General features: G+C 55.8%; 1 protein-coding gene across 4 annotated transcripts in view; it reads right to left on the bottom strand.

Annotated features, from left to right (window-relative positions):
• RHBDL3 (rhomboid like 3) overlaps positions 1–20,954 on the bottom strand; it is a 53,993-nt gene extending 33,039 nt beyond the window's left edge. For 2 of the 4 annotated variants that reach the window (XM_027034414.2, XM_027034415.2), the window contains exons 1-4: positions 20,700–20,954; positions 19,141–19,164; positions 4,334–4,492; positions 218–442 (exon numbers count right to left, since the gene is read on the bottom strand). In XM_027034414.2, the coding sequence (XP_026890215.1) occupies positions 218–442; positions 4,334–4,492; positions 19,141–19,164; positions 20,700–20,810 (519 nt within the window). In that variant the 5' untranslated portion in view covers positions 20,811–20,954. Of the gene's footprint in view, positions 1–217; positions 443–4,333; positions 4,493–9,236; positions 10,128–19,140; positions 19,165–20,699 lie in introns of those variants that run through there. The other 2 variants (XM_027034417.2, XM_027034416.2) reach the window with 2 other exon arrangements.
• Positions 20,955–21,366: the final 412 nt, after the last annotated feature.

Raw genomic sequence — 21,366 nt, 5'->3', positions numbered from 1 at the left:
CAGCGATAATAATCTTCGGAATATCCTTGTGGTCCCGGGGTTCTAACAACACTCACAGGCCCTGTAACACGGCCTGACTGGCAACTCGGCCTCACCCGCCGCCTTGTGGTGGAGGAGACGCTGCCCTTCCTGTCTTGATCTCAGACACCCTCTTGCCCACCCCCTCTGCGCCCCCCACCCCAGGGCTGGGCAGCCCCTTCCCCACCCTTGTGCTTGCCTCCAGCAGCGTGACCGTGATCATGAACCAGGGCGGGGGGCAGCAGGTGTAGCTGTCGTAGTACCACTTCCGGTCAATCTCCCGGGGCAGGGTCTCGTAGGCCACGTGGCGGATGAGCCGCTGGGAGAGGTTCAGCCCTTTCTCCTCCAGCAGGGCCTTGCTGCAGAGTCGGCGGTTGCCCTGCAGGATGGCCTGACGGAAGCTGTTGGACCGCTTGTTGCTCATCTGCGTGGGAAACAGGGCGGGGGGAAGGGCTCAGAACTGGGGTCTCGGGGTCTCAGCACGTACCTTGGACCGACCAGGCCTCACCCCACCTTTCTCTTTCTTCTACACTGGGGTCCCACGTGGAAGATGTTCTAAAGCAACTTGTTTCGGGCTCCTCGGATATTCTTAACTAGTCTACCTGTTAGATAAGGACGGTGAACATCCTCATTCTACAAAATCAGAGAGAGGTTTAGGAGTCCAAGTTCAAACTCGGAACCTGTACCCATGATCACCGTACCTTCCTTCCACCCACCTACCCATCATCCATCCGTCACAAGTGAGTGTCAACACATTGCCAGGCACAGAGGCCACAATGGTGCTTAAGACAAATAAGAAACCAGCAATCGCGGCTCAGCGTGAAGGCTGCTGGGGGTGCACGCAGGAGGCAGCCCAGCCCTGTCCCACGGTGGTCAGGGAGGGCTTTCTCGAGGAGGGGGTAACTGAGTGAGAACTGAAGGATGAGAAGGAGCTCGAGTCCTCAGAGATGCCAGCTTCGGAAGAGGTGGGCAGCCCTGGTGAGGTGGACCAGTTTGCAGAGAGGTCTCTAGAACGAGAACCCAGAGCTGTGTTTGTGGAAGGTCATCACTCCTGAGTGCCTGGAACGCTTAGTGTGCCAAAGGACTGGTCGTAGAGCCTTGTCTGAGGACCGGCCCTACCGTCCGCAGCCTCAGGCTGCCCGATGCATCCTCACTGGAGTCCTGGCGGCCTCGCTCTGTGGTCAGCCTGACTCCCAGAAACCAGGAGGCCAGCCTTGCTGACTTCTAGGCTCCTGGGGCCTCTGTGGCATCCCACCCGTCCTCCACGACCACACTCCAGATCCTTCTTATGGGGAGATAAAACTCTTCCACCCCCAGTAACCCCACTGGGTAGCTGGGGTGGGGGTTATCAACATATTCCTGGGACTGTGGCCCTGTCAGGGAACATTTGGCTAAACCTGATGGCAGAAGCCCAGAGAGGGCTGGCTGGTGAACCAGGCCAGACCAAGGCACAGGGGTTTAAGGTAGAATGAGCCTCTGTCTGCAGCACCCCTGCTCCATTCCCGGGTTCCATGGTCTTTCCCTTTCAAAATCTGGCTTAAAGCTCACCCCCTCCAGGAGGCCTTTCCAGATGAACCCCTCCCACTGATCCCCTATTCTCATCCTCTCCATGCCTACAAAGCTCGGATCTGGCTCCTCTCGCTGGTGCAGGAGTTCTGTAAATGGAGGCAATCTTGGGGCTTCGTGTTCACTGCACACCCGAGACAGGATCACGTTGTCAAACTGTTTTGTAGCCCCGTTACCATCCTCTCTCCCAATCCCCAAGTGGGCACAGCACACATACTCACAGCACACCCACAGCCACACCCTGAAGCCGGGCAACGTGGGCTCAGCACGAGCACACACACTCGCCATTCGCCCGCACCCTTGATGTGTCTAGGGCCACCCCGCGTCTCAGGCCTCATGGAGCTTACAAGCAGAGGCACATGTGAATTATTCGGTGCACAGCATTATCCTCACGTTACGAAGATGGGGACTAAAGCTTGGAGGTGAGTAATCTTCCCAAACACCAGGATTTTCTCCAAAGAGTCAGGATTCAAATCCAGCTACATCTGACTCCAGAGTCCATTTTGTGCCAGTTAGATAAGGGAGCTGCTTCTTCCAGGTGAATGAACCCATTCTAGGCCTTGGTGAACAAAACCCAGGCCGGATTGCAGTCCCCATTCACCTCACTGGCAGGCATCCTTGTACAGTACACAAGCTGCACACCCGTACACGACAACCCTGGCCACCCAGGTGTAATGCAACGTGGTCTGTGCTAGAAGAGAGGCCTGGGCAAAGCACTGTGGGGGCTCTGGATAAGGCGGGTTCATTCTACCTGGGTTGGGTTGGGGAAGGGCCCACAAAGGATGCAGGCGGGTTTAGCTGGTAAAGGAACATTAGAGATAACAAAATCTTTCTAATACTCCAGGTTATTTAATCCTCGCAACAATCCTGAAGAGGGAAGGTATCCTTTGGCTTCATTTTACAAATGAGAAAACACAGGCTCAGAGGATCTTTCTCGGTGAGTGGCAAAGGCAGGGGCAGGAGCAGGACCCAGGTCCTTTCTGGGCACGCTGCCTTACCCAGAGCTCCCCTCCTGGCGAGCCCCCCCTTAGTCCCGGTCTCCAGGCAGCCCTGCTCACACAAATCCAGGCTCTGGCTGGCTGCTCCGGCTTAGAGCGTGAACACAGAAATCCTGACAGCAACAAGCAATCTGCCGTTGGGGTTCACGCAGAAGACCCACAGATCCTCGGCTGGAGAGAAGCATTGCGTGGGCCCAGCCAAGCCTTCCCTCTGGCCTGAGACTGAGCAGGGCATGTGGCAGTCGTGCTGGCACTCCGGGTGTGGATGTGGATGGGCCCACGCAGGACTGGCCCGAGCCACTGCTGGGCTCCAGGTCACAGGGCTCACCCCCACCACCCATCCCGTGAATCCTGACTCCTCCATTTAGCTCAGCTCCGTCCCCCACCCTCTCAGAGGTCTGCTTTCTGGCTCCACTCTGAACAGCCCTAAAAACCCTACAGCTGCTCCCTGCAATCATGCTACCCTCCGAGCAAAGGCAGGTCTCCATCACCCGGCAATTAAAATAGCCCCAAAGCCTGGACACCCACGTCAGAGAGCTCACCAGGCACAATGGCAGGCACGGGCAGTACTGACCCCCCATCGCCGGTGCCTTTGAATTCTAGGAGCCTGGGGGACTTTGCACGAGTCGTTTCACTCTTGCCCTTCCACGGATGGCAAGAAAAGGGGTGACTATCTTCACTTCACCAACAGGGAAACCGGGAGGTGGCTTCTGGCCTTGTACTGACCCAGCTAGTTCATACAGCTTCTACTCATGTCCTGTCCATCCGCATCCCTGCTGGGATGCTTCCTGCTAAGCCCCCCTGAACGCCATTCCAACCCCACCACAGTGGCCCCCATGACAGCAAAGCAGTACCTCCTACTGAAGGAGAAGTCTCTACTCCAAGACACTGGACCAGTGGGCAGGGCTCACAGGCCGCCTGTCTCCAGCCCCTCCGACTACCCAGGACGGTAGGTACCCAGCCAGCAGGTCTGACGAGGTCTGGCCTTCACCCGAGTGCCCCATTGCTCTCAGCATCCACTCTCCAGCTCTTCTTCTTCCAATGATAACCTCCCACTTCCTACTCCTAGCCCTTCCTCTCCGTGGAGCTGACCCCACCCCCAGCTCCATGGGTGGGCACCGATTGGCCTACGTCAATCAACACATCCCACTGACCCAATCTAGGCCAATAGGCGGGAGGAAATCCCAAGCCTTGTGCGGGAACAGAAGAGTCCCTCTCGTCCTCTGCATGGTGAGGGCCTGAGGGTGTAAGGGCTGGAACAGCTGCAGCCACTTTGCTGCCACAGGGAGCGTCTGGAACTGCCAGGGGCTTCTTTGAGTATGGGCTGACGCTGCAGAAGGCAGAACCGAGTGACAATGAGAAACCAGGTCCTCAGAGATGTCCTTCCACCTTCTGAAGCCTGGACTTTTTCAATGTTGCAAGTTAACAGTTCCCTTTAGTTGCCCAAAAAGATCTTTTGTTTTGTTTTGTTTTCTGAGAGGGAGAGGGCGCAAGTGAGCGAGGGGGCAGAGAGAGAGAATCCCATAAGGGGCAGAGAGACAGAGGGAGAGGGAGAGACAGAATATCCCATGTAGGCTCCACACTGTCAGCACGGAGCCGGCAGCGAGGCTTGAGCTAATGAAACCATGAGATCATGACCTGAGCCAAAGTTGGATGCTTAACCGACTGAGCCACCCAGGACCACCCCTGGTCTTCTAAGCCATACACCCCAAACAGGTCCCTCCCAGCAGCGAGAGCCCCAGAGTGCTCACCAGGTTGACAAAATCCTGGTAGCCGATCTGCCCATCCGCCTGGCTGTCGGCGAGAGCCAGGAGCACCTCCCGTTTGTGCGGGTCCAGCTTGGAGCTGTGGCTCTCCAGGAGGCTCCGGAACTTGCCTGTGCTGATGTAGCCTGTGTTCCCAGGGTCAAACTGAGGGAGAAGCACACATAGCAGTGGGGTCAGTGGGGCCCTGCAGGTGTCCCACCTCCATCCCCATGCACGGGCTCCTGTCCCCAGCCCTCTGCCAACAGAGGCTCAGGACGCCTCTGGGATATTTCCAAGGCCCCCAGAGGAAACATCCAAATAGGGCATGGACAACCACTTAAAAGTCCTAGAAGGCCCCAGAGCCCTTGGAGATCGCCCAACCCAACCATCTCGTGCATGGCCAGGGAAACAGGCTCAGAGAGGTCAAGCTCCATCCTGTCCGCCCCTAATCCTGACCCTGGACAAGAGGAAAGCAAGAAGGAAAAGGCAAGAAGGGAAGGAAGATGAGGAACTTCTGGCGTGCGGGCCAGAGGGACTCCAGTGGGGAATGCTGAGGCCCCGGGCCTGGGGAGCAGGGGCCCAGCCTTGCAAATCCTCCTGCACTTGACTGCAGGCGCCTCTCACACCTGCATGCAGGCACACCTACAGCCATACACATGGGCTTCGGTGGGGGCTCCCCAGAGACCCCGTGCAGCTTTGCACCCCCCCTCCCAGGGGTCCCTTTCCACTGTCGTCTCCCAGGGAGACTCCCACTCACCCTGCCCAGCTACTCCGTGCAGTCTCGGGATTCCCCGGGACGCAGGCTGCTCTGGCTGGCCCCCTGCACATCGGACAGACCTCGGGCCGCCAGCCCACCCGGCCCTCCACTCTCCTCCCTGCGCCTCTTCACCGGGCTGTTGGGTCACTGGCACTGGCCGCACCGCGTACCCCAGCGTTTAGCAGGAGTCGGGCATGATCGGCACTCAGCAAACATTTCTTGGGTGTATAAATAGTGGGTGTTGGGATGGACAGACAGGTACTGATCTTCCAGGGAAGCTATTATCGGTCTTCTTCGTCTCTCCCAGAGAAGCCCATAGCCTTTCCGTGCCTCTTCCACAGCCCCTCTTTGCTCACAGAGCCGCCCCGGGGTCCCCCGCACAGCACACGCCCTGCTAGAGAATGATGCCAACTGTCTGTCGCCACTGCTCAGAGCTGTCCTGTTCAGAGAGTGCTTCCCCACACGAATTCGCTGTGCCTACACACGCTGTGGTGAGCTGCTTAGATTTTAGAAAGCAAACAGTGGGCGTCCGTGTGTGCGCGACAGGGGAGTCCAGGTGACCAAACCCACATTTACTCCTTTTTTTTTCATTTTTAAATTTATTTATTTTGAGAGAGAGAGAGAGAAAGGGCATGAGCAGGGGAGGAGCAGAGAGAGGGAGAAAGAATCTCAAGCAGGCTCCGTGCTGCCAGCACAAAGTCTGATGTGGGGCTCGATCCCACGACCCTGGGATCATGACCCGGGCCGAAATCAACAGTTGGAGGCTCAACCAACTGAGCCATCCAGGCACCTCTCCCCCTTTTCTAGATAAGGTCAACGGAGACTATTTTAGGAAGGCTGTTCCCGCGTGCAGTACCTCTAAGACAATCCAAGAGAAACAGCCCAGACTCACAAGTCATGGGCTATTTCAATTCTTCCCAGAACTCAACAAGGGAGGACATCTCTAAAGAGGTCTATTTAAAAATCTGCCTGTGTCCCCACCCTGAAGTCCAAATACCAGGTTCCAGGGATGACACCTATTTAGTTCACACCACTGAGTATTTCAGGAAACTCAGCCACTCCCTGCGCCACAAAGATCTTTAAGGATGAAAACACCTAACATTTGCTGACTGTCTCATGGGGCCAATACCTCTCTAAGCACTTTATGTGTATAATTTCTTTGACCCACCCCCCCATGACACCTTCCTGAAGGAGGTCCTATTACTATACTATCCCCATAGGACAGAGGAGGAAATAGAGGCACAGGGGGATGCACAGAGAGGTTAGACGATGCGCCTGGCAGGCGGTGTTCTCCACCCAGACAGTTTAGCAGCACTGGTGGCCACTGACCTTCAGCCTCCAGGGGCTGCCCTGGAGCAAAAGTGAAGGATCACCGTGGTGAGAGGAGGGGGAGGAGGGGGCTCTGGGGGTCTCAGGGCCCCATCCTAAACAAAGATTTTGAAAGCAGGACAGAGCCTCACATAGCAACAGTTCTGACCTCCTTATTGCTCGGCCAGGAAAGTGAGGCCTGGAGAAGGAAAGTGGCAATGACAGGCAGCGAGGGTCTCCTTCTGGTGCCTGGGACCCCTTGCAACCCCAAGGGCTGATGCAGGACATCTGACTTGCCAGCTGGCCTCACACAGGCCCCTTTGTGCTAGGTGGGCTGATGGTAGGGGTGAGGGGTGGAAGTTGAGAAGCAGCCCTGTGTCCTGGGAACATCCACTCTTCCCCACTGCCACCCGCTATGAGCGTTGTGGTGGGGGGCGGGGGGGCACTGATATGCTTATAGGATAGAGTCTCTCCTGACATGGTCTGGGGGGAGCACACCCTCTCATTCAAGAGCAGTGACACCAATTGCTTCCCAGGGGCTTGGGAGGGCAGTGGGGTGGAGGGGCTGGGATCAGGCAAGGGCCCCTTTCCCTTGTTTCAGCTCCAGACAAAGAACCACCTGCTCCCCAGCTCTCCCTCCCCCTCCAGGGCTCCCTGCTGTTGTCCTAGTGACAGGGGCTGCCCTGTGGCTCTGGGAGCCCCCACCCCCTGCCAGTCCTGCCCCAAGCACATTACAGCCTCCAGACTACTGAGAATGAGCTGGAAACAGGCCGAGTCTTCCTTCTCTGCCAAAACTCTACCTTTCATGCCAGGGCCAGACAAGCCAGACAATGGGGGTCATCGCTACCCTAATAACGAGGCCTCAGGGATGAAGAAGGGTGCCTAGCAGGGAGAGAGACACAGGGAAGGGGCTGGCTCCACAAAGGATGCCTTCTGCCCCCCACCTCCACCACCTGGGGAAGAGGACAGCAGAGGCAGACAGTGGGCATGGGGGTATGGGGGTGGTGCAGAGAGAGGAAGACAAAGGGAGAAACAGTCACAGAGAGAAGACGCAAGCAGAAGGTGGACAGAGGTAAGTCCTGATGCCCCAGGAGAAAGCCGAGGGCTTTGAAAGGAGGCTACAAGGAACGAGGGATCCCATTCTTGTTTCAGCCACTAACTAGTTTATATAATTTAGGGTAAACATCTCAAGCCATAATTGCCCCATCTATCAAGCATGCCTAATGTCCCTTCAGGTTGTAGTAGGTTAAAGCAAACGTGGGGGCAGCCGCTCTCCAGTGCCGAGGGCTTCACGGACTTGGTGTCCACTTCTACTTGCCTCATTCAGAGCGAAGCAGGGGGCACCCGTGTCAGGGAGCTTGGCTGCCCCTCCTGGGTTCACTTCCTGCCCTTGGGCCTCCCTCAAGTCCAGGTATGGGGGATAAGATCCATGGTCTGGAGCTTTGGGGAAAATAAACCCTACAAATGCAATTTTCCCTGTTAATAATGTACTGAGGACCCCAAAGCTCCCCCCCCCCCCCGCCATGTGCCCTGGACTCATCCACTGTTAGCAGTGGATCGCCTTCTGGATGAGGTCTGGCTGGGTGGGTTCCCGGTGACGGGGGGGGGGGGGGGGGGGGCGGCTGATGTGGGGGCCGTGGGGGGCAGTGGCTGTGAAAGGGCTGCAGGCAGGGGCCCAGCAGGCAGCCAGGAGTCAGGAGCATCCTCGCAGCTGCCTCCTGAATAGGGCCCCCAGCACTGCGGAGGGAGGGGGCAGGCCAAGTCCACATTCAGCCTGAGTGGAGGATGCTGGCAGCAGGGGGAGGAGAAAGGCACAGACTGAGAGCTGACCCTCCCACAGGCTCCCCGCCCACCTGCCTCCGCCATGAAAAGAGCTGCCAGAGGCTCCTCAGGGACATTTAATCCCAGCAGCACCCAGCCCTCTGGCCCCTTAATCCCCCAGGTTGCCAGTTTTCCCCCCGCCTGGGGCCCCACACACGCTCTGTCATGTACCTGATCCTGCCCTGGATCCCTTCCTGTGCACTTACGACCTAGGCTGGGAAAAAGCCTGGGAATCATGTCCTGTACCACCTAAGGCTCTTTCCCTCTTTGGGGCAAAGGAGTAGGGGGAGTTTCAAAAGGAGCCCTGCCCCACCTGCTGCGCTGTCTTGGGCAGATCATTAACCACACTGCCTCAGTTTCTCTTCCAGTCACATGGTAGGAACTCTCCCTTCTCAGGGTGATGTAAGGAAGTCCATCCCCATGGCTGCACATATAAGCAAACCATATGCAAATGAGGCTTGGGGAAAGAGAAATCCACAACCCACACAGCACACAGAGGCAGCCAGTCTTCTATCTTTGCTCCGTCAAAGGGCTGATGGGAAATTTGGGATCAGGATGAGGCAGCTCACATGGGAGGGGGTGAGGTCTCTGCTGTCAGGGAGACCCGGGGACATTGGGGAGAAGGGCAGCAGGCCAGGGGATCATAACGTATGGCCCAGCAGAGCTGAAAGGAATCTCTATGGCTCTCAAACTGCTCTGCAGAAACTTAGGGCAACCCCACTCTGAGTTGTTTCCTGTCCTGGCCTTCTGCACAGAACTTGTTGATCGACAACATGATAGAAGCTACATATGTAGAATGGCTGCTAGGTTTCAGGCACTACCTCATTGAAACCTCAGGTCACCCTATGTCCTGGTTTGGCTGAGACAGTCAATAGGCTTATACCTATTGTCTGAGCATGATTATTACCAGCGCCCCTTTCCCCCTCAAAATGGTCCCAATTTGGATGATAAATTATATAGAGTCCCCCATTTAACCCTCACAACAACCCTCTCAGGTAGATACTATCATGAGCTCCATCTTACAGGGGAGAAAAATGAAGCAGGTGGAGAGCTGAGTTGGCCAAGTTTGAACAGCCCATCGTTGGTGCAGATGGATTCACGTCCGGGCGAAGGGGCCCAGAGCCTGCACTCTCCCATCATTAGGACAGTGTAGCTAAAAAAAAAAGCGTGAGAGAGTCCAGTCTAATCCTCTCCTTGGTCCATTTAACAAATATTTACCAAGGATCGACTACGTGCCAGGCACCACACCGCATTTCCTGGACAGGGAAACACAGGTGCGGAGAGCAAAAGAAAGTAGCCCAAGGTTACAGAGCGATTTAGTGGTCAAGACAGGAACAGTTCTGGGCTCCTCCATGGGAACCTGCTCTAGCCTTGCCCTTCCTTGTCTCTCTGTGCCGTCCTGCATGCGAAATATAGCCTCTGGCTCGGGGTTGTGTGAACATCAGGCCCAAGATGGTGCCTAAAATAAGGTCCCGTAAGTTTGGGAAACGCTTTTGGAAGGGCCTGATGCATAAAAGCATACTAAGGGCTCACAGTGAAGAGACCTGATTTTGCTCAGCCCAGCATTTCCCAAACTTACTGGACCTTTGAGCATCATATTTTTCACACCAACACTCCATGAGACACCCTTTGGGAAAAACGCATGAGTCCACTACAGAGTAGTAATTTCTTCCTTTTGTGGAACCTGACCCTCTGTCCATGGTTCCGAACCAGCCTGTCACCTCCATCACTTGAGTGGCAAAGGCCCTCAAGTCAACTGACACTTTGTCTGGAGGCCCCCAGCGGTTAGAAATCTGCGGGACCCAGGCCACAGCCCAAGGGGTGAGGGGGGTGTCACCAGGGAGAGGCTGAAGAATCAAGGACTGGCCTAAGGGACGGCTGGGCTGAGCTCTCAGAGAACAGCCCTGCGGGAGCCAGGATCTGTCTGCTCAGCACCCAGGACAGCGGCGCCACTCCTCCCTCCCCACCCCCCCCCCCAACCCCTCGTGCTGGCTGGGGAGCCAGGCCAAGGTTTCAGAGTTTACCCAGCAGCAGCAAAGAATCCGAGAAAGAAGAAAGGCGCACACACACTTATTTTCTATCTATTATGTATGTGTGAATTGTACAAACTGCATTTCCAGGACAATTACACGTCTGGTCCCTGTTCCCAGCACTCGAATTTCCTTCCTGCTCCTAGGACGACCCCCTCCCTCTCCTTGATCTAGAGAGCCCCAGGATGCCAGTGAAGGGTGTGGGCACCTCCAAGGACACCGAAGGCAGCACCCAGAGTGCCTTGCAGTCTGGAAGGTCGGGACCTGGAATCTAGGGAAGGCTCCCATCCCTGGCCCCACTGCGTGCCCTCGCTGTCCTTCAAGACAGAAGGAGCCCTGGGAAATGACCACATGGCATGCGTGCGGGGTGGGCAGGGGAAAATATGAACAGCTGCCCCTCCTCACTTGGGGGGCGGTTACCAAGGCTCATCTGCTGGGTCCTTGCACAATTAACCAGGCTACCTAGGGGCTTATGCTCAGCAGAGCTGTCCCCACCCAACAGCCAGAGCTCACCAGGGAACTTGGGCCCATTATGGATATTTACTGCCCCATAAATTAGGTCCAGGCCTGCAGCTGCTGAGGTCAGGAGGTGAGGTTATGGGAGTAGCAGCTTTCTCTTCCAGTTCTCCCTCCTTGCAAACGAGGATGCTAATTCTCCCCGTAGAGAAAACTACCTCACACTGTTCCCGACTTCCCTTCGCTCTGAAATACTGATTTTCACAAATCTTTTATTACTTTTCTTCTCACGTCAACCCTGGAGTGAGTGTGATTAGTCCCATTTAACAGACATAGAAACTGAGGGACACAGAGATAAACAGCTTGCCCAGACCCCCCCCCTTGGGGGGTCACTCAGGAGGGCCCCTGAGCAACCCTCCTCCCCACAAGTCAAACAGCTGAACAGAGCTGTGAGGTTGGTTAGGGAGCTAGAACACCCTTCCCTCAGTAGAGAAGCGGGCATCCTGGCCTGAGTCCAGGCTGAGTCGCTGGATAATGGGCATGTTTCCAGAAACCATCCAATGTGCTCAACACCTGGACTGGAGGGGAAGCGCTCCCAGACTTTCCCTGGGATGCAGGACGCTGGAGTTAGGAGGGCAATGAGGGGTGGGGCCCCTCTTTCCTCCAGGCTTTGTCTCTTTCCACCCTGAAAGCCCCTTGGAAGACTTTGCTTCTTTTTCAGAGCCCCCCAAAGAAGGCCTTGGAGACTCGGAGGGCAGGGGAGACAGCTAGGGGCTGTGACTCAGAGGCAGGTCTCTTGGGTCCCCAGGAGCAGACATAATGCCCATGCTGACTCATCCAGGCACAGCCATCACAGCCGCCTGGGGACTGAAGCTGAGTCACAGCATCAGCCACAAAGGCGGGCATCCTGGCAGGGAGGGGGGGCCGTCACAGGTCACAGGCAGGGTGAGGGGGGGGGTCAGTGCAGTAGGATTGGGTATGGGCAGGGGCTTACATCTGTCCCATCCCTCCCTTCCCTTCAGCCTAAACCCACTTCCTGCTGCTCCTAGAAGCCACCAAAGAGTCCCTCTGGTCCCTCATTCCCCAGAAAAGAGAAGGCTGAGAGCCCCAGAGGAGAGAGTGGGGGTGGAGAGCTAGGATAAGGTAGGATAAAGGGTCACCAAACTCCTCCGCCTCCTGGGCCCTCCACCCTGTTTCAGAAGCCACCTTGTGGAGAAACACATACAACCCCTTCTGCAGAGGATCCTCCTTGGCTTTGCGGCTCTGGGCAGGCCCCGCCCCCTCAGGCCTCAGTTTCCTCCTCCGTGAAGAAGGTCTAGCACCACTCACCTCACAGGGTGGCTGAGAGATCAAAATGAGATGAGGAGATATGTGCATGCAGTAGGCACTCAACATCTGCTCTCTTGAAGAAATATTTACTGACTCAAACCTGCAACGTGCTTCAGGAAAGCTGGGGGGGCAGAGGAGGTGGCTCCCCCCGGGGCGCTCACAACTCAAGATACACACAGACAGAGAAGAGTGCCCTATTCTCACAGTGGACTGCCAGGTCCAGGAGGCTGGCTCTGGGCTCTGGTCACCTGACTGGCGGGACCGTTCACCCTCAGCCACGCAGGCAGCCAGGCAGTGACCAGAGGGGACACTTGGGCGTCATCCCCACCCCAGCCAGCCTTTGTCCCAAAGCTTCTCTTCTTTTCCTGCGGAAAGTTCAGGAGGAATGTGGATGTCCAGCTCCTGCCCTGAAGCCAGCTTGATAGGATAGGATGAACCCCACCGGAATCCTGGGGATCTGAATGCTGATTCAACACCTGTGACCCTTACACGTCACATGTTCTTTCGAAATGAAAACAGTGTCCATTTCCTTAAGTCCCAGTAAGACGATACAACTGCCAGGTTTCTCAGGTGCTCCCTGCATACTGCCCCTACTGCCCCAAGTGCTGCACACACACACTCTCGGGAGCCTCACCACAACCCTGAGGGAAGGATATTATTCTAGGCAGCTTACAGATGAGAAAACTGAGGTTTGGAGAGGTTGCCTGGCTCGCCCGTTGCCACGCAGCTGGCAGGAGAACTGGGACTTGAGCCAGATGTGTGTCCTCTTCGTTGTCCTAGTCACTCAGGACGCCAAGTGAGCAAATGGAAGTCTGCATGGCCTGGTGATGGGAACACAGGTCAGAGGGGAGCAGAGCTGGGCTCTAGTCCCAGCTCTGACAGGACGGATGCCTATTATGTGGCAGGCAGCACAGTCTCAGATCCCTTGGCCCCACTGCTCAACTGCTACCACATGTACTTCTGTGAGTGGTCAGGGATACAAGGGTTAATTCAGCATGACTGCCAGGGTCACTGGGACAGGAGCAGGGTAGGAAAGCTGGCTTTGTGGTGGAGGGACTTCCATAGCCTCAGGGGCTCTGGAGGCCACCTGATAATGGAGTGGAGGTACAGAGCCTGAGCAAGGGCTCCAGTCAAATCTACGGCTTTGTCCTTCTCTGGGAACCTCTTTCTGCTGGCTACTCATGTGTTCCGGGGGCCACCATCAATGCCTTGTCTCTGGGGCAGGTGTTTTCTCCATGGCCCCTCACTAATCCATTCAGTAGCCCCGTGTGAACCTCTTTTCAACTCCCCGAACTTAAGCCAGCGTGCAGGACAATTGCAAATGAGGTAGGCTTTAGGGTCAGGCCAAGGGAAGACCCCAAGCTGGAGAAAAGGGGGCTGAGCAGGGGAGATACTTGGGGAGAGCAAGCAAGAAAGTCCTCTGGACTCAGAAGTGGCTCTCTTTCGAGGAGCCCAGATTGGGAAGGAGCTGGTTTAGGGAGGCCACTGCCTTCCTGGTGGGGGCCTAGATCCCAGAAGCAGCCCTAGGCTTCTTCTAGTAAAGTCTGAGTCCCAGTCAAGAGACAGTTGTCAAATGTCCACTGGGTATCAGACATTACGAAGAGTCTCCATTTCCATTTAATTTCCACAGTTGCCACTGGAGTTCAAGATTACTGTCCTTGTTTGAGGCGCCCGGATGGCTCAGTCGGTTAAGCGTCCAACTTGAGTTCAGGTCATGATCTCGTGGTTCATGAGTTGGAGCCCTGCGTCCAGCTCTGTGCTGACCGCTCAGAACCTGGAGCCTGCTTCAGGTTCTATGTGTGTGTGTCTCTCTTGGCCCCTCCCCTGTGCATGCTCTCCCTCTCTCTCTCAAAAAATAAACATTATAACAATTTTTTAAAGATTACTGTCCTTGTTATACAAATGAGGAAATCGGGGCTGAGAGCACTAATGTCACTTGCCCCCAATCACAAAGTCAGTAAGGCTTGAAGCCAGGTCTCTGTGACTCCAAATCCAGGGTTCTGGACCCAAGAGGCTGCCTAAGTTGTTCTTCAAGCTGGTTGTAGCATGTTTATAATTTCAGTGGTGGGACAGTCAAAACTTGTCTGCTTTCCTTCTGGGAGATTAGCAGTTGGGGCTCTTTTGGGGGTTCTGAGAAATTCACGCTCTCAGTGGAAGGGGGAGAACACACACAAGCACAATCAAATTACTTTCAATCTTTCCTTTTCTTCTTGCTCATCTGTGCTCAAAATAGTGCTTTGTTGACTTAGCAGAACTCTGCCCCCAAACACTTTTGCTCATTAAACATTTGTAAATCTTGAAGGCATTTTAAGGATGAACCCAAAAATGGTTTTCCCAGCCTGGAAGCCCTTCATGGGTCCTCTATCTGCCACTGACTCACTATTTGACCTTGGACCCCTGAGGGCACTTCCCTGGGGTTCAGGAAGGGACTGAGAGTGAGACTTTCCAAGCGTAACCTGAAAAAAGGGAGCCTGGAGGGAACCTATGTAATAAGGTAAAGCAAAGACTGAAGGGTACATTACCTGCACAATTACAAATATCAGGGGAATAGATGAGAAATAAAGAATAAACCTGGGGCGCTTGGGTGGCTCAGTCAGTTAAGTGTCTGACTTTGGCTCAGGTCATGATCTTGAGATTCTTGGGTTCAAGCCCTGCATCGGGCTCTGGGCTGACAGCTCAGAGTCTGGAGCCTGCTTCAGATTCTGTGTCTCCCTCTCTCTCTGCCCCTCCCCCACGTGCGCGCGTGCTCTCTCTCTCAAAAATAAACATTAAAAAAAAAAAAAGAATAAATCCAACCACAAATAAAAATTTACCAAGTGATCAAATTTTCCAAACAACACCTAAAGGAAGTGTTTCTTAATAAGTGATGCTGGCAAGGGGTGCCTAGGTGGCTCAGTCGGTTAAGCGTCCGACTTCGGCTCAGGTCATGATCCCACAGCTTGTGGGTTTGAGTCCTGCGTCGGGCTCTGTGCTGACAGCTCAGAGCGTGGAGCCTGCTTCAGTTTCTGTGTCTCCCTCTCTCTCTCTGCCCCTCCCCCACTCATACTCTGTCTCTTTCTCCCTCAAGAATAAACATTAAAAAATAAAAATTTAAAAAAAAGTGATGCTGGCATAACTGGATAGGAAAAAGGTCTGGATAGAGTCAAGGGTTTGATGATTTTTTTAGTATAGAAAAAGCAGTAGGAAATACAAGTGCATATTCATAAAATCTAAAAAAGAGGAATGAAGAATGGGGTGCCTGGCTGGCCTAGTCAGAAAAGCGAGTGACTCTTGGTCTCAAGGTTGTGAGTTCGAACCCCAGGCTGGGTGTAGAGGTTACTTAACTAAGTACGTAAATGAACTTTTAAAAAAATGTTTAATCGGGCACCTGGGTGGCTCAGTCAGTTAAGCATCTGACTTCACCTCAGGTCACAATCTCGTGGTTCATGAGTTCAAGCCCTGCATTGGGCTCTGTGTTGATAGCTTGGAGCCTGGAGCCTGCTTCCGATTCTGTGTCTCCTTCTCTGCCCTTCCCCCACTGGCACTCTTTCTCTCAAAAATAAATAAACATTAAAAAAAAAACATAAAATAAAAAATGTTTATTGGTTTATTTTGAGAGAGAGAGAGACAGAGAGAGAGAAAATGAGCAGGGGAGGGGCAGAGAGAGAGAGAGAAAGAGAGAGAGGAAGAAAGAATCCAAGGCAGGCTCTGCCCTGTCAGTGCAGAACCCAACCCGGGGTCCAAACCCACAAACCGTGAGATCATGACCTGAGCCAAAATCAAGAGTTGGCTACTTAACCGACTGAACCACCCAGGCACCCCTAAACAAATAAACTTTTAAAAAATAATAAGATAAAATAAAATAAAGACAGATGAAGACTGTCTCGGGTCCAAAGCAATAGGAAGAATCATGAAGGAAAAGCTCAACAGATCCAACTATAGGAAAATAAGACACTTTACAGCATATTACACTATAACCACAGATTCATATTTAGGTTACTTTAAAATCTAATATTTAGGGAAACCATTAAGATCCCAAGTACACGAGAAGACGATTCCCTCAGCAGAAGTACACATAGGAAAGAAAGTATATGGAGCATCTAGGGGTTGGAGTGATGATGTCTAGGTGTCCTGCCCACTAGAACTTTCAGGACCCGAGGGGAAGAAACCAGGGGTGGGGTGAAGAGGGAGAACACGTTACTCTCCTGCTTGAGCGGGCCAGATTCCCAGAACACCTGGTGGGGCAGGGAAATCTCCAAGGGACAGGGGTCACCTGTTTTCTTCACTTGGAACTCCCACAAAAGGCATCCTGGCCATTTAGTTGGGGGGTGACCACACAGGACCAACAGGCGTAGGGCACAGCTTCAGTCCTTGGGGCTTAATTAGCTTCATGCTGGGTCAAAGCTACTCTGTGTGCTGAAGAACCAGACAGCAGGTCAGGTCCCAGTTTGAAACTGGGTGCTCACTGGTGTTTCCGTGACCCAGGAGGGAAAGGAGGACTGACTGGGGCCAGCCTCTCATCCCATCGACCTCTGGAAGGTGAACACATCAGCTTGGAGGGACTCTGACAGGTGTCATGTGCCCCACGCCCCCACCACAGTTCAACTGGTCAGAGCTGTCTCTTCCTTCCTTCCTTTCTTCCTCCCTCCCTCCCTCCCTTTCTAACTTGAGAGAGAGAGAGAGCATGCGTGCACAAGTGGAGGAGAGGGGAAGAGGAAGAATCTTAAGCAGGCTCTATGCTCAGCATGGAGCCCAATGTGGGGCTTGATCCCTCAGCCCTGGGATCATGACCTGAGCTGAAATCAAGAGTCGGATGCTCAACCCACCAAGCCATCCAGGTGCTCCAGGGCTGTCTAGTTCTGTAAGAGATGGTTGGGGCGCTGCCTCAACCCCCAGCCAAACATTCTTTCCTAAGTGCACCAGGTTCACCAATCCTTGGAGTCCCACCTTTAAGCAGGCCCACAGGAAGAGGCAGGGGGAAAACCCTTCAGCTTTCTGAAGAACCTAGCATCCTGAAGTTCCGCATCCTTCTGTGAAGCTTCCTACCTACTCTCCAGTTAGCCCCATGCGGGAATGGCCCCAGGCAGCTTCACAAAGGAGGGAGAAGGAACACAGAGGAAATCTGCCAGAGGTCAAGCCCTGCCCAGGAGTGGCTCTCCTTAAACACAAAGCACCCACAGGAAGGAAGGCAACAGAAATGGGCTTCTAATGTTATGTGAGGGATGGGGAAGAAATTACTGTGAGAAAAAATGGTTTGCCCTGAGTATGTCTGGGAGTTTTCTTCCTAGAATTAATTTTGTCTGTCTGGAAAGGTTTCTGGGTGGGCCTTCCCAGAAGTAGGGGCATGCTCATCGTTGTGACACTAGGGACCTCCCTCCAGCAGGAGAAAATGGATTTCACAGACCACCCGCTATTAGTTGCTACACATCCTCTCTGCTCTCTGCACAGCCTCCCCTCTCCCGGCTCCAAAGTCTTCCTACTAAAAGTTTCCCTCCATTCACCCAAACAGTTCCTTTTAAAATGTAAACACACACACACACAGAAAACTAATCGAATGAGAAAGAGACACAGAGGGAAAAAAATGAAACACTTTGTTCTAGGTTCTGATTCTAAATCTGGCAGGAGGTGTGAAGGGCTGGCAGCTTGCTGGTCTTAGTATGGGTGACAGCAGGCGGCCCCTCCTGCCTCAGGGCGGCAGGCCAGCAGCGGCTGTGCTCTTAGGAACTGGAGGGAGAGTGGGTGGCATGTGGGGGCAGAGGGAGAGATGTGCCACCCCACTGGGACAGGAGCCGAGGGGATGCTCCCCAGACCACAGCCAGGCCTCATGCTTAATGCGGATGACACCCCCCAAGCCCCACCCCAGGCCTGCCATGACTTTCCAGCTGTAATTCCAAGTCTCAGTCCCACTTGGGCACCTGCATTTAGTGGGTTCCCCAAACCGAACTGGTCTGAAACCAAAGCTGTCATTTATGCCAACACCTGACCCCCACCCTGACTTTCCCTTTTTCCTCCCAGGTTCAGAATCTCAAACTTATCTATGTGCTTCACTCATTGACTCAGGGGCAGTAAGCCTTCCAATTCCCCCGCGGTCACATCCCTCTTCCTTTCCGTTTTTACCTCATCTACTACGTCACCGAGGCAGACCCCTGACTACTTTCCCTCATGCCTGCAACCCACCTTGCCTCCATCCTATCACACAGGACCTTCCCAAAGCACTGCTCAGATCCCTGCTAAAAAAGCTTTCAAAAGCTTCCCCTGCGTGCAACAGGACGAGGTCTGGTCCGAGCTACTTTTAAAGCTCTATCTCCTTCTCCAATCCAACAGGTGCCCTCTGGCCCGACCAGACAGGGCTCTTAAAGTTGCACAGACTTCGTGGCACAATCATGCTTACCGCGGGACCACAGCGTTCACTACTCCCCCTGCACTGGGACATCTCTTGCCTATCCTCTGCATCGAGGAATGGAGCGGGAGAGGGAAATACACAAAAGCTTTCAACAGGAGTACCAAGCAAAGAAGAAACTGTTTCCTTGCCGAAGGTCAACTGTCCATCAATTGCTTCCAAAGGTGGCATTTCCAAATCCACCCCCCACACCTAGACGCTAGGCGTTGCAAACAATCACGTACTATTTCCCCTAACTCTCATCCGTGCCGCAAAGTTAGAGACAGCTTTCAAAAGAGCCCATACTGTGAGTCATCCTCCAAGGAGGGTAGAGATTTGACTTCAGTGGTAGCCACATGGGTCTCTGAAGGTGGAGGTAGGAAAGGAGAGGGGATGTTAACCTCAGCCCTTCCCCCACCTCCTCAGCCCCAACTGCAATCCCCTGGCATATAGAGAATGTCCCCGGCTTTCGATACCTATTGTCCAATTTCTATGTGGTTTAAACCTGGCTCTGGTGAGGCGGAGCTGGGAGAAGCAGGGAGGCAAGGATCTCTCAGGGGAGCCCACCGCCTACTCCTGAAACCTGGAGAGCAGTAGAGAGCAGTGTTCGGTCTCAAAGATGCACTAAGCCACGCCCCCACCCCACGTCAGCATCTCAGGAGTGCAGAGCTAGGGAAGCCCACGCAGGCAGGGAGACTGATTGTGGGGAGGGCTGGAAGGAAGTGGGGGGGGGGGGATTTAACTGCTCACGTACCTGATCAAACAGGACTTTCCAGTGCTGGTAGAGAGGGAGGCCATGCACAAGAGGAGGAAGAGGAGAGAGAGAGAGAGAAACACACACTTATCACCAAGGACTCTCTAGCCCCGCTGAGATTTCGGACACTGCCTCCCAGTTGCTGCCCAGACTCAGGGACCCGCCACAAGACACCAGGGGAAATGTGGGAAGAGCTCCCCAAGTGAATCTGCCCTAAGCAAAGGGAGGGAACTCAGGTTGGGGAGGTTGGGGGTGGGGGGTGTCCCTCACTTGGAGACACGCAGAAGGGGATAAACAGAACAAGGGTGATTCTCAACAATTACTAAATAAAGGCATTCAACTCTCCCCAAGGGCCTCTAATAACTTACACCTAAAGCTTGTAGCCGTGTCTATTCTCACACCTGGGAAAGCTGACCCAGGTGCAATCCCATCAGACCCGCCAGAACCGTCCCAACGTGCTAGGGGCCAGAGACCCCTACTCAGGAAACCTCAGCCTGCACAAACGCTAGCATTTTGCCTGCAGCTTGGGAGGAGGGGTCTCTGGAAAGCACTGAAATCTAAGTGGTCCCTTCCAAGGCTGAGTCTAATTGGTGAGTACGGGGCTTTGGGGCCAGAAGCTGGTGAGAGGTTTAACTGCGGGAGCCAGAGGGAAGGGAGGATGTTAAGCTCCCCTGGGGCACACTCTTTCAGACTTGCCGGCTTAGGGTTAGTAGGTTGGGGGGCCTGGCTTCACCTCCATTTCCCATTCTGAGAGAGAGCTAGGGCAGGGCAGAGCGTCTGCCCAGTTTTTCCCCTCTGTCTGCAGGTTAACCTGGGGAGGGAGTAGCTTAGGAAATTCCAGTTCCCAGGACTCCCCGGCGCGGGCTCCGCCGCTGGCTCCCCGAATCGAAGGGAAGGAGACTCCGGCGGCAGATGGCAGGGAAGCCCTCTGGGGCAGCCCCTCCCCATCCTCGCCCGGGGGACCGTCGCAGGCACCGACTCGGTCTGGGACTCCTGGGCTCCCAGTACACCCCCTCCTCCTCCTCCGGCCAGGTTCGGGGGCTGCGGCCGGCTTGAATTTCAATCAGTGTCGCGACAGGGCAGGTGCAGGGAGGGAGCTAATCCGGAAGCGAAGAAGGGGGTCGCCAGACCGGTCGGCGCTGCCGGGTTCCGGGGACTCTGCGGCGCCCGCTCCTTCCCCGGGCTCAGGGAGCCCGCAGGTCGCGAGTGGGAGGGGAGGGGGAGTCACTGCTGTGACGCGGCCGCCTCTGCGGGAAAACGCCGTGTCCCGGGCACTGCACCAGCCGCGGGGAGGGGGCTCCGGCGGCAGACGGGTCCCCAGCGCAGCGGCGGGGCTGTGTCCCGCAGCGAAACGGAGGGAGCCCGAGCAGGGGGGTGGCGCGCGCGCGTTTGGGGGAGACCGGTCCCTCCGCCCTCTCCCGCCCGCGGGGACCCGGCCAATCCGGGGCGCTCCCGCCGTCACCTTGAAACCTCCAAGTTGCCCCGCGGGGGAGAGACGGGGGCAGCTCCCCCACAGTGCCCCCCAGAAAGTTTGCCCGGGCGGGGGAGGGGGCACTCACGTCCTCCGGCGCCGCCGGCGGCCGCTCCTCGGCCTCGGGTTCCAGCTCCTCGATGCGCTCCGCCTCGGCGCAGGCGGCCACTGCGGGGCCCGGGCTGGGGTGCTCTCCCATGCCGACGCGGGGTCCAGGGCCGGCGGGCGGCTGTGGGGCTCGTCCCGGCGCGCCGGGCTAACTTTGCGCGGCGCCGGCCGCGCCGCTCCGGGGGCCCTGTGCGCACCGCGCCGCCTCCGCGCCAGCCCCGCCGCCCGCGCCCGCCCCCATGGCCCCGGCCCCCGCGTCGCCGCCTCGCCACCCCGGGACGCCCGGCCCCTCGCCGCCAAACTTCTCCGCGCTCGCGGCCCCGCCGGCCTCCGCCCAGGCCCCCACGCCCGGCTCAGAGGCGAGGGCGCCCTTGGGCCGGCCCTGGCCCCGCGGCTCCCCGCGCTCCCTTCCCGCTTCCCGCGGCCCCAGCTCTGCGCCGGAGTCTCCTCCTCCCCGCGGACTCCTCGGGGGCGGCGCGCGGGCGGGGGCGGGGCTGCTCCCGGGGACCGCCGTCCCCCGCCCCCACCCCCCCCCCCACCCCCGGGCGCCACCACCAGAGCCAAATCGGTCAGAGCTGCGCGGCCCCGGGAGGAGAGGGGGCAGAGCTGCGGCGGGGCTGGCGGGGAAGTGGCTGCACCGCCCGGGG

The sequence above is a fragment of the Acinonyx jubatus genome, chromosome E1 (genome assembly GCF_027475565.1).
Source record: "Acinonyx jubatus isolate Ajub_Pintada_27869175 chromosome E1, VMU_Ajub_asm_v1.0, whole genome shotgun sequence".
Lineage (NCBI taxonomy): Eukaryota > Metazoa > Chordata > Mammalia > Carnivora > Felidae > Acinonyx > Acinonyx jubatus.
This window is presented reverse-complemented; position numbering and strand designations above follow the sequence as displayed.